The sequence below is a fragment of the Pseudophryne corroboree genome, chromosome 12, assembly GCF_028390025.1.
Source record: "Pseudophryne corroboree isolate aPseCor3 chromosome 12, aPseCor3.hap2, whole genome shotgun sequence".
NCBI lineage: Eukaryota > Metazoa > Chordata > Amphibia > Anura > Myobatrachidae > Pseudophryne > Pseudophryne corroboree.
The window spans coordinates 12,933,887-12,951,522 of record NC_086455.1 but is presented as its reverse complement, the minus strand read 5'-3'; the positions used below and the strand labels follow the sequence as shown (position 1 = coordinate 12,951,522).

General features: G+C 45.4%; 1 protein-coding gene across 1 annotated transcript in view; it reads right to left on the bottom strand.

Moving 5' to 3' along the window:
* LOC134980794 (uncharacterized) overlaps nt 1-17,636 on the bottom strand; it is a 377,631-nt gene that overhangs the window by 200,707 nt on the left and 159,288 nt on the right. Inside the window, exons 20-22 of the mRNA XM_063947760.1 lie at nt 13,836-14,006; nt 10,497-10,661; nt 6,518-6,605 (exon numbers count right to left, since the gene is read on the bottom strand). Coding sequence (XP_063803830.1) covers nt 6,518-6,605; nt 10,497-10,661; nt 13,836-14,006 — 424 coding nt within the window. The remainder of the gene's footprint in view (nt 1-6,517; nt 6,606-10,496; nt 10,662-13,835; nt 14,007-17,636) is intronic.

Below are 17,636 nucleotides of genomic sequence, written 5' to 3'. Positions count from 1 at the left end.
TGGAAAGGGTTCCCATGTGTAAACATGGGACCCCTTTCAGTCCGTTTGGTCCGGGTGTTCGGTTTGTTGTTTTGCCAAGTACGTGGATTATAATCTGGACCCTGGATCAGGTGAGTATAATTATCTTTTATTTTCAGGTACCCGTGGATTCTACTTGGAGAAGAGGACCGACTGCTTCGTGTCAACATAGGTAAGTATGTGTGTGTCGACATGTGTGAAATAAAGTTTTACTGTCACGGTGTGTGTCTCCTGTTTTTATTTGGGTATTTTTTTTTTCATTAGAACTACAGGTACCAGCGGGCCCGTTTTTCTCCCGCATGCTGGTACTTGTGGTTCTCCAAGTACCAGCTTGCGGGGGAGGCTTGCTGGGACTTGTAGTACTACTGGGAAAAAACAATATTCTTTTAATTTTCTCAAGGCTATCAGCCCCCCATCCGCAGCCTTTGGATGGGGGGGGGGGCAGCCGCGGGCTTCACCCCTGGCCCTTGGGTGGCTGAGGAGGGGGACCCCTTGATTGAAGGGGTCCCCACTCCCCCAGGGTACCCCGGCCAGGGGTGACTAGTTGGATATTTAATGCCACGGCCGCAGGGCACTGTATAAAAGTGACCCCCGGCTGTGGCATTATCTGTCCAGCTAGTGGAGCCCGATGCTGGTGTAAAAAATACGGGGGACCCCTACTCTTTTTGTCCCCCGTATTTTTTGCACGAGCACCAGGCGCAGAGCCCGGTGCTGGTTTTAAAAATACGGGGGATCCCCTGTCCGTTTTCCCCCCGGATTTTTAGAACCAGGACCGGCTCGAAGAGCCCGAGGCTGGTTATGCTTTGGAGGGGGGACCCCCACGCAATTTTTTTTCAGGTTTTTCCCATTCCATTTTTTAAAAAAAATAATAATAATAATAATAATCTTTTTAAAAATATATAAATAATACTTGTGCCTCCAAAAAAGACAAACCAAGTACCTAATCCCTTCTAATATAAATAGATATGCTATTACCCACCCAAAAAAAACACCAAAAAAAACATGTTTTTAAAAATTTTTATTAGATTCTGCCAGCAAAGTGTGGCGGATTGAAAATGACCGAAACCGAAACGTTAAGCTGTCAGAACAGGGTCACGTATGTTCTTGATTTTTGAAAAGTCCTAGAGTGCCGCCTATCGTTTGTGATATGTTTGCTTTTTGAAGCTCAGGAGGGCACCAGGCAAGCTGTACATTTTACTACATTGGGAGTGCCGAATATCTACATCTGGTATATATATATATATATATATATATATATAATTTGCCTTGGCAGCCCAACCATGCCTGTATCCATAGTTCAGTATAAAAACAAGTAAATCTAATAAATGTATGGTGGTGAAAGAAAAGCCCAGTTTCACTGAAAAAAAGACAATTCTGCATGTTTTGAAATGAAAAAAACAAAACAACACTGAAGAACTGTAGGCAGGCACTGTCCGCCTACTTCGGTGACATCACAAGTTGGACAGAAGTTGGAAGGTTGGTTGGTCTGATGAAAAGTTGGTGAGATGTATGGGGCACTGTTTTAGTTGAAAAGACAAGTTGGATGGTTGGAAGTTTGGAGTGTTGGAGAAAAGTTGGTCTGATGTATGGCTAGCATAAGTATCTTCTTTGTATTATTTTAATCATTATGACAGGGGAGGCACTGCCACCCCTAACTGCACGTCCCTGGCCCACAGCCTGGAGAGCTAGCCTGGGACAATGGGAGTGGTGTCGCTCCTAATGCACCGTGCACCACACACCGCACACTGAAGGGGGCTACACCTGTTACTAGTTATATTAATACTTATTCGTATGTCTCCATTAATACACAGGACATTTATGTATCTTATTTCATAAAACACCATGCAAATGTATACAAGAAAAGACACCAAGCAATTTAATTGCAGACATAATGATATCAGAAAAAATGATGCAAAAGACAACTGATAGCTCCATAAGACACATTGCTAAAAGGGCATCCCTATAGATGTCCGGGTCTGGGACTCCAGGTCGACAACAAAAAGGTCGACACACCTTAGGTCGACACCAAATGGTCAACACACCTTAGGTCGACATGGACAACATGTCGACATTGACAAAAGGTCGACAGGAACAAGGTCGCCATGGAAAAAGGTCGACATGAGTTTTTTATGGGGGTTTTTTGGTGTCGTTTTCTTCGTAGAGTGACCGGGAACCCCAATTAGTGCACCGCTTCGCTCGCCATGCTTCGGGGATGGTGCCTTCGCTTTACTCCGCTCCGCTTGGCACAGATTACCGTTCCAATCGTAGTCCACGTGGATCGTTAAGTATGAAAAGGGTCCAATAAATAAAAAAAATTGTGAAAATCTCATGTCGTCCTTTTTCCATGTCGACCTTGTTCCTGTCGACCTTTTGTCCATGTCGACCTAAGGTGTGTCGACCAATTGGCATCGCCCTAAAGTGTGTCAACCTTTTTGTTGTCGACCTGGAGTCCGGATACCAGATGTCCATAGAACGTTCTTAAACAGCAAGTCCCGCAGCGATGCAGGTATAATGGCCCTCATTCCGAGTTGTTCGCTCGCAAGCTGCTTTTAGCAGCTTTGCACACGCTAAGCCGCCGCCTTTTAAGATTCACTTAGCTTCTTAAAATTGCGACCAACGGATTCGCAATATTGCGATTAGACCTCTCTTAGCAGTTTCTGAGTAGCTCGAGACTTACTCTGCCATTGCGATCAGTTCAGTGCTTGTCGTTCCTGGTTTGACGTCACAAACACACCCAGCGTTCGCCCAGACACTCCCCCGTTTCTCCGGCCACCCCCGCGTTTTCCCCAGAAACGGTAGCGTTTTTTCGCACACTCCCATAAAACGGCCTGTTTATGCCCAGAAACACCCACTTCCTGTCAATCACATTACGATCACCAGAACGAAGAAAAAACCTTGTAATGCCGTTAGTAAAATACCTAACTGCATAGCAAATTTACTTGGCGCAGTCGCACTGCGGACATTGCGCATGCGCAGTAAGCGGTAAATCGCAAAATAACGAAAATCAGCAACGAGCGAACAACTCGGAATGACCACCAATGTTATATAATAATAAGGGACAACATGTGAGCAGTCTCTGACAAATAGTCTATGGGGCACTATATGTTTGTAGAATCCTTTACATACAGAAGCAAAAATTGCTTCAAACTTGCAAGTGCTGCTCCATTAGGTTTCACTAGAATCAAATGAAATGTGCGTTTTTGCTTTTAAGCACTCACAGTAGCTGTCCCATACAGACCCAAAGATTAGTGACAGACAGTACGCTAGGGCGTGAGCGGCTCTCAGTATACCTTACCGTTCTCCTTCTCTGTGCTCAGTGTACAGCTGTTATATTCATGTCCTTGTTTCACGGCCAATCAGGGGGTACCGGGGGAGAGGGCACATAAACTCCTATAAATCCACATCCAATGACTAATTGTCTCTGGAATAAACTCAGGTACAGCAAAAGTATAAGAATAGAATATTAAGCAGACTTTAAAGCAGTTACCAAATTTTTAGAAAAAAATGGAATAGAGTCTAGACAAAAAGGTCAGACATTTTTGATAGAGGATGTTAATTTCGGGGTGCGTTTATGTGACAGTCACAATACCGGTGCCAGCATCCCGAACACTGACTATCCCGCCGTTCATCATGCCGACCAACAGGGACTATTTTCACTCATGGGTGTCTACGACATCTGGCACGCAGCCTAACCTTACCCCTAACCTCCTACATTAGTGCCTGACCCTAACCTCTCCCAGTGGTGCCTAAACATTACCCACCGTGCCCCGCCGCCTAACCTTAACCCTCCCCCTTAGTGCCTAAACCTCACCCTTCCCGATGGTGCCTAACCCTAACCCCACCTTCCCGCAGCCTAAGCCAACCCCCCCCCCCCCCCCAGCCCTAACCCCAACTCACCTGCTATATTTACGATTGGGATTCCGGTGTTGGCATTTTCGACTGCCGCGATCCTGACAGCCGGCAAACTGACCGCATCCCAGTTATACAGTACATGGCTATTCCATTGCATAATGTTATCATAACTTGGCCTGGCCGCAATCAGTGTGCAGTGTTCGGGTAACTGGAGCGGTCACTGGGGGTGTAGCATAACCCGTTTCTCGGCTGCTGGGCCGTTTCCTCAGAAGCGGGGACACCCCGCTCTCTATGATATGATTCCAATAAAACAGGTGTCTATCTCAATTGAATCATTATCTCTGTGTGATCATCACTGAAATTCTTGTTGCCTGATACAATTATCCTTCTAGTGAATGGCTAAGGTTAAGTGGTGATGCTATTCACAAAATGCCAGCCTCAGATGCAAATCGGACTAAACACTTCATAATACTTCATAAAGTATACAAGACAGGGTTCTCAGGAAACGTCCGGACAAGGTATTCAGGATTCCGGCAGGACAGGGTATATGGCACTACTATAACTGGCACTGCAGTAAAGGCCTGACTGCATTATAAAACACACAAAGGCCAGTCAATAAACCGTCACAGAGACAGGCCCGTCAACAAACAATATTATGCAGCTGGGGAGCTGCACACAGGAGTATAGACAGTTCCAGCTAATTAGCAGCAGCTGGGATATAAACAGAACAACTACTGCTCTCTGATAGCACCTCTGGCAGCGAAGAGGTACTGCAGGCCAGACACAATAAATGGCAGATACCGGACATTATATATAAAAGCATAAACTATGGTATCTAATTTAAAAGCAGATTATATATATTGCATCCAAAGATTTATACTATAAAAGAAAGATGACAAAAATAGAAACATGCACTGACTAATTAATACACTGCCCAACAAGTCTATAAAAACACGGCGGACTATCAATAAGATCTAATACATTACACAGTATTATCCAGTAATTCTAAAGCACCAGGTATTAATGTTAAATGTACATAGTAATGAATATAATGTTAATACCCAAGGATTCCTGACAAGGGTTGAAATGAACCATGAAAAGGGATAGTTGCAGCAGCAAACTCCAAATCAGCCAATCCCTATTTTAAATGTTTGGAATCAAAATCAGTTAAAATAATTAATACAATGTTAATAGCCAAGGAGTCCCAGTGACAGGGGGACATACTCCACCTCCATTGTCCTGTACTGCCCTTGGGCCTCTCATGATTAATGAAAACATTCTTGGTTACTTTCTATGGGGTCATAAAGTTTATTAAACTCCCATCCTGTCTGCCACTGCAGTGTGGCAGTGTTTCATAGATGTGCAATATTCTTTTAAACTGCTGTGTGTTTGTGCCGCTGCTCTGTTCCTTAGTGTAGCCAGCCAGCCGTTGACCTATATTGGTGAACAATATTGTGAGCTGTAAAGAGGTCAAAACTTACTGAAAATTACAGGAAATTGTTGTTATTGAGGTTAATAATACCGTAGGGACAACAGCAGGACCAAATTACATGATTTTAGCTGTTTTTAACAATAAAAAAATATACACATCCAAATCCAAAACACGTGAGGGTGGTTTTAACAAAACCAAAATGTGATGATGCATTAGAACCGAAACCAAACACAGGGGTGAGTGCACATCTCTAATTATACCTAGGTCAGGTGCTTTGTACTCCTCCAGACATTACAATCTGAACATAACCTGTAATTTATATTCATATGAGCTCTGCCTGCTGTCAGCCTTGTTTGACCCTCGATGGTGAGTAACAGGGACTGACCACGGGAACCGTTCACTGACACAAATGTAAGGAAGCGTCACTGTGACAGGAACTGTTTGGTCACAAAAATAAGAATTTATTCATTATTATTTATCATTATACAGAGGTCTTATCTACAATGTTTAAGTCTTAGTACACACTTGGCGATGTGCACCCGATATATCGTCCGATCCATATATCGTTCACATCGTCCGGTGTGAAAATTGAAATCGAATGGCGTATGCAAGTTGATTGACAGGAAGCGGACGTTTGTGGGTGGTAACTGTCCGTTTTCTGGGAGTGTCAGGAAAAACGAAGGCGTTCCCAAGCGTTTTCAGGGCGTGTGTGTGACGTCCGCTCCGGCCCCGATCAGCCTGTGTGTGTCGCACTGTAGGAGTAAGTCCTGGGCTACGCACAGACTGCACACACTGGAAAAAACATTCGATAGTGAATAAGATGCGAAGGGATTTGCAGCTGTCCACTGTCTGGCGAGGTTTTCGATGGCGTACGCATGCATTCACACACTTGCACGGAGCGAGTTTTCACTCTCCCTGGGCGGCGACTATCTGATCGCAGACCGCTGCAAATTTACCGCACAGCAATCAGGTCTGAATTAGGCTCATTGTACAAGACGGCATGCAGCTGGATGTGGGTGTATGCCGTCACTGACGAGAAGCAAACAATATCGTTCAGTGTATATGAAAGATATCGTTTGCGGGGGGATCTTGCACGATGTCACATCTGATGTACCCCGCTTTAAGGTGCAAGTTCCCATATCTGGTATATACACATTCTACAGTCACATTAAACACGGACGGTCTCATGGCTTGCATCTGGCATCTCAGCTTCTACCTAGAAATAACTTGTAACCCGGGTTTGCAGGATTCCAGCTGTTTTAAATATTCTTCTGTTCCCTTAGAGAAATCATTTACTTCAATCCTAGAAAGAGAGACACAGACCTGTGATTACTGACTGTCATGTGTTGTGATAAGATCTTACCATCTATAATGTGGAGGAGAGAAGGGAAAGGGGGGACATGATAGAAACTTTCACATACACCAAGGATCGTAACAAAGTCCAGGAGGGAAACATTCTTCAAAGGAAGAGAAATATTAGAACTCGAGGACATGCACTGAGACTGGAGGGAGGGAGGTTCAGGGGGAATGTAAGTAAAAATTACTTCACAGAAAGGGTAGTGGATAAGTGGAATAGCCTCCCATCAGAGGTGGTAGAGGCTAAGACAGTGGAGCAATTTAAACATGCATGGGATAGACATATGAATGTCCTTACAAAGAAATAAGGTTCAAAAAGGGCTGCTATTGCCTAAAGGATAAAAAAGGGGCAGACTAGTAGGGCCAAGTGGTTCTTATCTGCCGTCACATTCTATGTTAATATGGGGCAAGATTGTGGATCTGATTTATCCCCCTCCCCATTCAGACTTGAAGAAAGTTTTTATGAAAAAAGGACCTATTAGTCAGCTGAAATGAAGGCATCCCCTACTATATGAGACCTGAGTGGGAGTCAGGTGAAAGGTTTGCTGGCAGTGAAGACAGCCATTTATGCACAAATTTTTTATTTCATTATGGATTGGGGGTGATGCCTAATAGTGATGTTTTCGAGTCTAAGGTAACAGTAAGTGCATTCACTAAAACCCTGCAGTTGGATGCACCTGCAAAGTAAAAAAAATCTCCAGGTCTGCACCAGTTTACCGTGTCGGGAGTAATTGTATGACTGCGCACTGCAAGGCGATATCCAGGCTAGATCCCAAATACAGTATTAGTACAGTGGTTCCAAACTTTCATGAATCCCGGTGCCCCAGAGTACAGTATCAGCATTTTTTTGCACGGCCCCCATTGGCCAAAAGTTTCTTCTTGAGATGTTCAGCATAAATGATTAAGTAAATTGTGCTGACCTGTCATCCTTAGGCTCAGTTATGGGGTGGTGGACAGGGGTGTGCTTCTATTTGTCCACGCAATTATGGCTGGCAGCCACCAGCACTGGTTTTGCCTTTAAAACTGAGAATAAATAATTTGATTTGGTCCTGGACCACAAACCCACGGCATCTCAGCAAGTGCCCCGCAGCACCCAGATTGGGAACCACAGCATTAGTATATTTTAATAAAAATTACCAACATTGGCCAGTGCTCTTTAGTACAGATGGAGCCACGCTACCGCCGAGACTTGGGCACGCGCACGTCCGTGACTTGCACACGCCTCATTCACTAGAATGGGAGCATCTCTGTGCGTGGCTCCATCTGTACATTACATGGCAGCCTGGTTGGTGTAATGGTCAGCATCACTACCTGACAGCACTGAGGTCTTGGGTTCCATTCTCATACTGGCATGAACAGTGTGTGGGGTTGTATGTTCTCCCCATGCTTGTGTGTGTGCACCCTGGGTGCTCCGGTTTTCTCCCACACTCCAAAAATATACTGGTCAGCTAGCTGAATTCCGACAAAAATTAACCTAGAGTGTGTGTGTGCATGTGGTTGGGAATATAGATTGTAAGCTCACTGGGTCAGGGATGGATGTGAATAATAAAATACTCTCTGTAAAGTGCTGCGGAATATGTGTGAACTATATAAATAACTATTAATAATAAATAAATTATATGGGTAATAAATGCGGAAGGGAAATACTGTAAGTGTTCTGATGTCAGGCCCTCTTAAGTCTAATAAATGATCTAAAACTATGGGGCTCATTTATCAACGAGTGATAGAAGTCATTGTGAATGATACATGGTGCTCCAGCCAATCAGGTCCCAGCTGTCATGTGTTCACCTCCTAGGTGCTAATACACACTACCCGGCTTTTGCCGGCCGGGAAAAAGCCGAACGGCTTTTTCCCGTGCCGGCATTGTAGTTAACAGTGTGAGGGCTAGGGTCCCTTCACACTGCACGGCCCCGGCCCGGCTGCCGGGTTGCAGCCGGGTCTCACCACTGGAAGGTCCGGCGGCCGCCGGGCCGTCTTTGGAGCCAGTAAACCGTGTGTGTGAAGGGGAGCTTTCACACACAACGGTTTTTTCTCAAGCCGTGTCTGATGCTGCGCATGCGCACAGCATCACACACGGCTCAAAGCCGTCCTGTGTGACAGACACTGCCGGTTTCTCCCGGATGGCAAAAAGCCGGACAAAGTTTGTCCGGCTTTTTGCCATCCGGGAAAAACCGGAGTGTGTGTTACAGCCCTAACTGTCATGTGCTTGAAAAATGATCAGGAGCTGATTGGCTGGAGCATTACTTATCATACACAATGAGTTTTATCAGTTGTTGATAAATGGGCCCTATAGCTTTTATTCATCATCTTTACTAAAGTCAGTTGTCATTCCGCCTATTTCCTCCTCATTGCTCAACATACTAAAACCATGAATAACCTGCGCATGTCACTGTATGTATTATAATGACGTATAACCAGTGATGGTCAGTCCGTAATATTTCAGTATCTTATATTTTAATATTTCTAGTTGAAACAGAAGGCAGGTATTATATCTGCCTTATACACATATGGAGGCTGATTTGGAATGGCGCGCAATGGGGACGCAACTCCAGTTGCCCGCTGCGGACGGACTGCGGACAATGGGCGTAATTCTGAGTTGATCGCAGCAGGATTTTTGTTAGCAGTTGGGCAAAACCATGTGCACTGCAGGGGAGGCAGATATAACATGTGCAGAGAGAGTTAGATTTGGGTGGGGGGTGTTCAATCTGCAATCTAATTTGCAGTGTAAAAATAAAGCAGCCAGTATTTACCCTGCAAAAAACAATATAACACACCCAAATCTAACTCTCTCTGCACATGTTATATCTGCCTCCCCTGCAGTGCACATGGTTTTGCCCAACTGCTAACAAAAATCCTGCGGCGATCAACTTGGAATTACCCCCAATATGCTAGCGCCACTGAGTTGTGCACACAAATGCAATGGCACTGCCCCCGCTGCTACATTCCAAATCCAGTTCCAATGGCTTAGAATAGGGAGTAACTCTGACTACACGCCCGTGACACACACAGACGCACGCACAGAACGGTTCTCTTACATGTATTTTCATTGTTGCCGCCCTGTAGCCACCGAGAAATGCCCATTAGCATCCACAGCGAAGCTGCTGAGATCCGTGTGACTTTGAATCATGCGTACATTCATGCGTCTGCAGCCTGGGGGCACGTGCGCAGTATGCAAGATATCGCCAGATGCACGTAGCTAGAACTAGGCCAGTGATATACAGGAAATGAATAACCTGTGTTTTCAAATACACTAATGTCTGTTTGAGAAGTATATGCACCCGGTTTATGACAGGCATACATCACATACACTTACGTTCATGTTGTACAGCATTTGCTATAATAGTGAAACACATTTTATTTTGTTTTGAACACAATTTAAAAAAAAGCTCTAGAACAGAGCAGATGTAGCGTTCCTTCTCGTTTATGAGTAAAACATCACATACTGTATTATAAGCACGAGAACTAAAGAACGTTTATCTTTTAGTTTCAGCCGTGGATCTGCCGTCAACCAAGAAGCGTTTCATTGGTCCTGGCAACCATCATCCTCAGCAACATGTATTTGCACCAGTCCTCAGGCACGGGGGAATGATACGGCTCTGACAGACATAGATGTGTCTCTGTGCGGGTCTGCATCTGTTTACAAATACGCAAATACGCAGTAACAACTCAGTTTACAAGAGAACGCCCCTTCCCTCCCTCCACCTCTACATTCACATAGAATCTCTCCGGCTACCAGCCTGGGCCTCAGGGCTTCCTTTATGGTCAGGTCTCTCATTTACACTTTTAAAATATATTACAATGTGGCTGGATGGTAAAATACGTTATATACTGTAAATACCTGATCTCCTTTAGGCTGTCTGATTTCAGTATAAGATCCTGGATGTGCTCGGCGCTGGCATTGGAGAAGAAATTATGGCTCAGATTCAGGTGTGTGAGGTTTTTGTTGTTACTCAGTGACGGCAGTAAATGGGAATATTCATCGGTCATCTTCACCTGCTGGAGCCTGCCGGGGACAAGGAGAACCAGTATGTATAGGATATAGATGGGATTAAAATACTGTATATCATATAATATAATTCTATACAATATACTATTTAAGAAGTTAACTATTGTAAACTATCAACCACTGCATCCCATAACAGCCTATGAACCGCTAAGGGCCAATAACGATACTGCAGATGGTAAATGCAATATTGCTCCATCTTCTCTGATATCTATTATGTTTTCCATCTTGGGCCCTGTAGCTGGACTGCACAGGTGGAGATAATAGGGTGAGTGGACGCGGGTCTTCCCATTTGCACAATCAAACACCTCTCCCTCTGCTGTTGTGTCCATTGGAGGAGTGATCATTGGTGTGTCTTTACGAATCAGCACTACCTCACCCACCTGCCAATAGATGTGGGCAGTGCTGGCGCTAATGCAGGGGGCCGCTGGCATCATCAGTGTGAGTCTGCTCAGAGTTATTCCCACATAAAGCAGCAATGGTGGGAGCTGCTGTGCAGACGGTCAGGACCCTCCATAGTTGGACTCCACAGCATGTAGGAAACAGGTTGGGTTTGGGACATGACAAGGAGAGAATGGTGTCATTAGTGGTAATGTGAGTAGAAACTACTGCAGGGCCCAGGGTCTCGGACCAGCTACCACTATTGTATTGCCCAGGGCCAAAACTAGGATTCTTGTCAACCTGGAGGAAGGCATTAATTTGGTGACCCCCTGTCCAATAACTATAGGCTCTGCCCTTTCAGATTTTTTTCAACCATGATAGGTGGCCTTTTCTGACAGAAACTTAATAGCCATTATTCTAAACAGTACTACCTCTTATAACACTTCATGCCATAGTAATGCCCCTTACATATTATGCCCCAGTAATGCCCATTACTCATTATGCCCCAGTGATGCATCTTACAAATTATGCCCCTTACACATTATGCCCCAGTAATAGTCATCACACATCATAACCCAGTAATACCCCTAACATATTATGCCCCAGTAATACCCCTTACACATTATGTCCCAGTAATTCCCCTTACACATTATGTCCCAGTAATTCCCCTTAACTCATTATGCCCCAGTAATGCCCATTACACATCATGCCCCAGTAATGCCCATCACACAACATGCCCCAGTAATGCCCACTACACATTATGCACTAGTAATGCCCATTACACATTATGCCCAAGTAATGCCCATCACACATCATGCCCCAGTAATGCCCCTTACACATTATGCCCCAGTAATGCACATTACACATTTTGCTCCAGTAATGCCACATCCTCCAAACTCACCTCCCCCTGTGTCCTTCTAGCAGCAGGGTTGCCCAGCGGCAGGGTTCAGTGGCAGGCAGGTGGGCAGCCTGCAGCAGCACATGTATGTTTGAGCCGAGGAAGCTGCTGCTGCTCCGCCCTCTCTCTCCCCCACGGCCGATCCCAGGTTACCATACATGACATTGTGTGCCCGTCACCGGCATTCTGGGACCAAACAACAATAGGTTGACAGCAGGCAAGAGTGAACGGGCGGGCGCCATCAGATTAGACGGCACTGGCGGCCCAGGCGATTGCTTGCCAGTGTCAGCTGCCCCTCGTGTCTGGCACCTGGATTGTGTGTCCCCCCCTAGTTGCGGCCCTGGTATTGCCACAACGTTGTACATCAGCAAAATATCCCATCTGCTGCAAAATTCAATTCACACTGCAGTTTGCTTCTCTTTACCTTGAAATTCATGGATACATTTTATAGTGCGGTAAAAAACCATTTACAACATTTATTTATTCTTATTATTATCATCATTGTTATTATCAATCTTATTAATAATAATAATAATAATAATAACAATAAATATAGTTAATTAGCAATGATGATGTTCCTGTTAATCAGAATGATTTAGAATACAGCACTATATGTAACAGGGGGATGTAATAACCAACAATTTTGTTAAAAGCAACCTGGCGAGATGCGATTAATTGTAGGCTATAGTGACAAATCGCTATTTAATGACCAGGTAGCCAATCAGGTAGTTTAGCTGTCTAGGCATTTCGTAGTCTTGATATTGGAGCAGGGACAAATGCAGCATTTGTAGGGTGGGATGGGCATAGTGCAACTTCCATGCCCAATGGCAGCGTGGCTTGGAGATGGGATGCCTGTTTCTGTCTGATCTTTTGCACCCAGAATGAAGTTGGTGCAGGCCCTGATACTAATGGTTATGACTGCGCTGCAGGCTTCTGCAGACACACAGATACTCAGCATGGACCAGCGGATACTCACATGAGAGTTAGCAGGCTGCCGCAGACATATGTTATTAGCAACTGTGGATACATCCTACCCAGAATCAGCCCAAAGTCTCTGATTGGCTGTCCAGCTATTAGCCTTTTGGCTGCAGTGTGGTCCTGTGAGGTCATCAAATGGTTGGAGGTTTTCTGGTCAACACAACAAACAAGCCTATTCATCATCCAAACTGAGGCTGTTCAACATGAGAAACGCTAGATTCTACAATTTTTATGTATTGGGCCCATTCATTTTTAGGGGCCTGATAGGGCCGTCTCATATTCAGCAAACTGAAAGTTTTTGAAGTTTGTTTGCGGAAATCAACACCATCATCACTAATAAGAAGCAGGATAATCAGCAATTTATTTTCACATTTAAATCTCTTCCTTAAAATGCCTTGTGACGATCACTAGCTCTCAGCAGAAGTCTTAAACAATCAGTGGAAGGGACGGCCAGTGACCACCGATGGTTAACCAATGCGATGATTTTGCCATTGGTGGCGGAGATCCAGTGGTTCTCAGCCATCGATGGCACAGAGCCCCACTATGTATTTTTTCTCCCTGGTGCTGGGACATGGAACCTAGTTCCGCCCCCCTGATGCAACCCGCCCCAACAGGTAGAGTAGGGATGACCACTGGTGGGTGAAATCATCAATGGTTTCCCAATGATGGTTTAATTTCATCGATAGTTAACCTATCAATAGCCATCCCTAATAACAATAAGTGGTGATATCATGACTGTACAGATCTTCAAGACGTAAAAGTTACACTGAAAATATGAATGTTTTATTGTCCTTATGTATTTGTTATCAACTTTTGTGTCTTATTTCATGTTCTTATTAAGTTATAATAATTATATCATCCGCATTTTTTCGGCTACTGTATACAGGTACTTCACGCGTTCATATACGAATACTCACGACACACGTGTTATCCTGCACGTGTCACTGGAGACAGCGGTGATCAGTTCACAGAAGTGTGTCCCGGCCAGATTGTTCTGTGAGAGGTCGAGTTCCTGCAGACTCTGGTTACTACTTATTGCACGAGCCAACGCTGTGCAGGATTTCTCTGTCAGAGAGTTCTTCCTCAGGCTGGAGAGAGACAGAATCATATGTTATGTAGAGCGCACTGCCGGCACCTGTCACTACGGCTCTGTACAGATTTAGCTACAGTTTCCTAAAAGATTATTCTCCTGAAGTACTGGATTTATTTGGTTAACGCTATTGCTGTCAACAGTCATATGTCAACAGTGTTATGTCCACCGGAGACTGCCGACACCGTCGACATTGAACTCGTTGACATAGTGATGTAGACATTTTGACCATTGACAGCATTTATGTTGGCAATTTGTGTGTATCCCTCTTCTATTCCTAACAACATGGGTTAGCAATGCTTCTCTGTCTAAGGCTCCTCGGTTTGCTTACAGCAGTCAAAAGTAACCTTATTACATGTAATATATACACAAGATATACAGAGCTGACAAAAATGACTTGTACAGATAAAGGAAAACGCTGTGGGGGAGTGAGGTTGGGGCTGGTTTGGCTGTCCGGAGACATCAAGACCGGCCTCTATATAAAGGGTCAGAGCCGGTTGTGATGTGAAATGAGGCTGGGAGTTTAATAAGTTTGTGCCTGGGTGAAGCCTGATCCCTAAATCCAGCCCTGTGCATGGGACTGGCATGGATAGATATCCTGCTGCAGTGCCGACTACTTAGTGTAGTGGGAAGCCGCTAAGCATATATAAACATACATGTGTAAAATGATGTATGTAATATACAGTATGTGCTGGTAGTGTATCCAGGATCTTCAGGGGCGCTGTATACCATAGCCATCATGCAGAACCCAGGACTTGGAATTATCTATTTATTACCAGTTATTTATATAGCGCACACATATTCCGCAGTGCTGTACAGAGACTATTTGCCCATTCACATCAGTTCCTGACCCAGTGGAGCTTACACTCTATATTCCCTATGCTATCACATGTACACACACATTCACACTAGGGTTCATTTTGTTGGGACCCAATTGACCTAGTATATTTTCTCTAACGTCCTAAGTGGATGCTGGGGACTCCGTAAGGACCATGGGGAATAGCGGCTCCGCAGGAGACTGGGCACAAAAGTAAAGCTTTAGAACTACCTGGTGTGCACTGGCTCCTCCCCCTATGACCCTCCTCCAAGCCTCAGATTTTTGTGCCCGAACGAGAAGGGTGCACACTAGGTGGCTCTCCTGAGCTGCTTAGTGAAAAGTTTAGTTTTAGTTTTTTTATGTTCAGTGAGACCTGCTGGCAACAGGCTCACTGCATCGAGGGACTAAGGGGAGAAGAAGCGAACTCACCTGCGTGCAGAGTGGATTGGGCTTCTTAGGCTACTGGACATTAGCTCCAGAGGGACCGATCACAGGCCCAGCCATGGATAGGTCCCAGAGCCGCGCCGCCGGCCCCCTTACAGAGCCAGAAGACAGAAGAGGTCCGGAAAATCGGCGGCAGAAGACGTCCTGTCTTCAACAAGGTAGCGCACAGCACTGTCCTCTATCAGAGCATTCCCTGTGTGTGCGCTGTGTGTCGGTACGTTGTGTCGACATGTATGAGGAGAAAAATGATGTGGAGACGGAGCAGATTGCCTGTAATAGTGATGTCACCCCCTAGGGGGTCGACACCTGAGTGGATGAACTGTTGGAAGGAATTACGTGACAGTGTCAGCTCTGTATAAAAGACAGTGGTTGACATGAGACAGCCGGCTACTCAGCTTGTGCCTGTCCAGACGTCTCATAGGCCGTCAGGGGCTCTAAAGCGCCCGTTACCTCAGATGGCAGATATAGACGCCGACACGGATACTGACTCCAGTGTCAACGGTGAAGAGACAAATGTGACTTCCAGTAGGGCCACACGTTACATGATTGAGGCAATGAAAAATGTTTTACACATTTCTGATAATACGAGTACCACCAAAAAGGGGTATTATGTTCGGTGAGGAAAAACTACCTGTAGTTTTCCTGAATCTGAGAAATTAAATGAGGTGTGTGATGATGCGTGGGTTTCCCCCGATAACAACTGATAATTTCTAAAATGTTATTGGCATTATATCCTTTCCCGCCAGAGGTTAGGGTGCGTTGGGAAACACCCCCTAGGGTGGATAAAGCGCTCACACGCTTGTAAGAACAAGGGCTCTACCCTCTCCTGAGATGGCCGCCCTTAAGGATCCTGCTGATAGAAAGCAGGAGGGTATCCTAAAATGTATTTACACACATACTGGTGTTATACTGCGACCAGCAATCGCCTCAGCCTGGATGTGCAGTGCTGGGTTGGCGTGGTCGGATTCCCTGACTGAAAATATTGATACCCTAGATAGGGACAGTATATTATTGCCTATAGAGCATTTAAAAGATGCATTTCTATATATGCGTGATGCACAGCGGAATATTTGCCGACTGGCATCAAGTCTAAGTGCGTTGTCCATTTCTGCCAGAAGAGGGTTATGGACACGACAGTGGTCAGGTGATGCGGATTCCAAACGGCATTTGGAAGTATTGCCTTATTAAGGGGAGGAGTTATTTGGGGTCGGTCTTTCAGACCTGGTGGCCACGGCAACAGCTGGGAAATCCACGTTTGTACCCCAGGTCGCCTCTCAACATAAGAAGACGCCGTATTATCAGGCGCAGTCTTTTCGTGGGCAAGCGGGCAAAAGGTTCCTCATTTCTGCCCCGTGACAGAGGGAGAGGAAAAAAGGCTGCAGAAATCAGCCAGTTCCCAGGAACAGAAACCCTCTCCCGCCTCTGCCAAGCCCTCAGTATGACGCTGGGGCTTTACAAGCAGAATCAGGCACGGTGGGGGCCCGTCTCAATGAATTTCAGCGCGCAGTGGGCTCACTCGCAAGTAGACCCCTGGATCCTTCAGGTGATATCTCAGGGGTACAAATTGGAATTCGAGACATCTCCCCCTCGCCGTTTCCTAAAGTCGGCTTTAACGATGTCTCCTTCTGACAGGGAGGCAGTTTTGGAAGCCATTCACAAGCTGTATTCCCAGCAGGTGATAATCAAGGTACCCCTCCTGCAACAGGGAATGGGGTATTATTCCACACTGTTGTGGTACCGAAGCCGGACAGCTCGGTGAGACCGATTCTAAATCTAAAATCTTGAACACTTACATACGGAGGTTCAAATTCAACATTGAGTCACTCAGAGCAGTGATTGCGAACCTGGAAGAAGGGGACTACATGATGTCTCGGGACATCAAGGATGCTTACCTTCATGTCCCAATTTATCCTTCTCACCAAGGGTACCTCAGGTTTATGGTACAGAACTGTCACTATCAGTTTCAGACGCTGCCGTATGGATGGTCCACGGCACCCCGGGTCTTTACCAAGGTAATGGCCGAAATGATGATACTCCTTCGAAGGAAGGGAATTTTAGTTATCCCTTACTTGGACGATTCCCTGATAAGGGTAAGATCCAGGGAACAGTTGGAGGTCGGTGTAGCACTATCTCAGGTAGTGTTGCTGCAGCACGATTGGATTCTCAATATTCCAAAATCGCAGCTGATTCCGACGACTCGTCTTCTGTTCTTAGGGATGATCCTGGACACAGTCCAGAAAAAGGTGTTTCTCCCGGAGGAGAAAGTCAGGGAGTTATCCGAGCTAGTCGGGAACCTCCTATAACCGAGCCAAGTCTCAGTACATCAATGAAATGGTTCTGGGAAAAATGGTGGCTTCCTACGAAGCA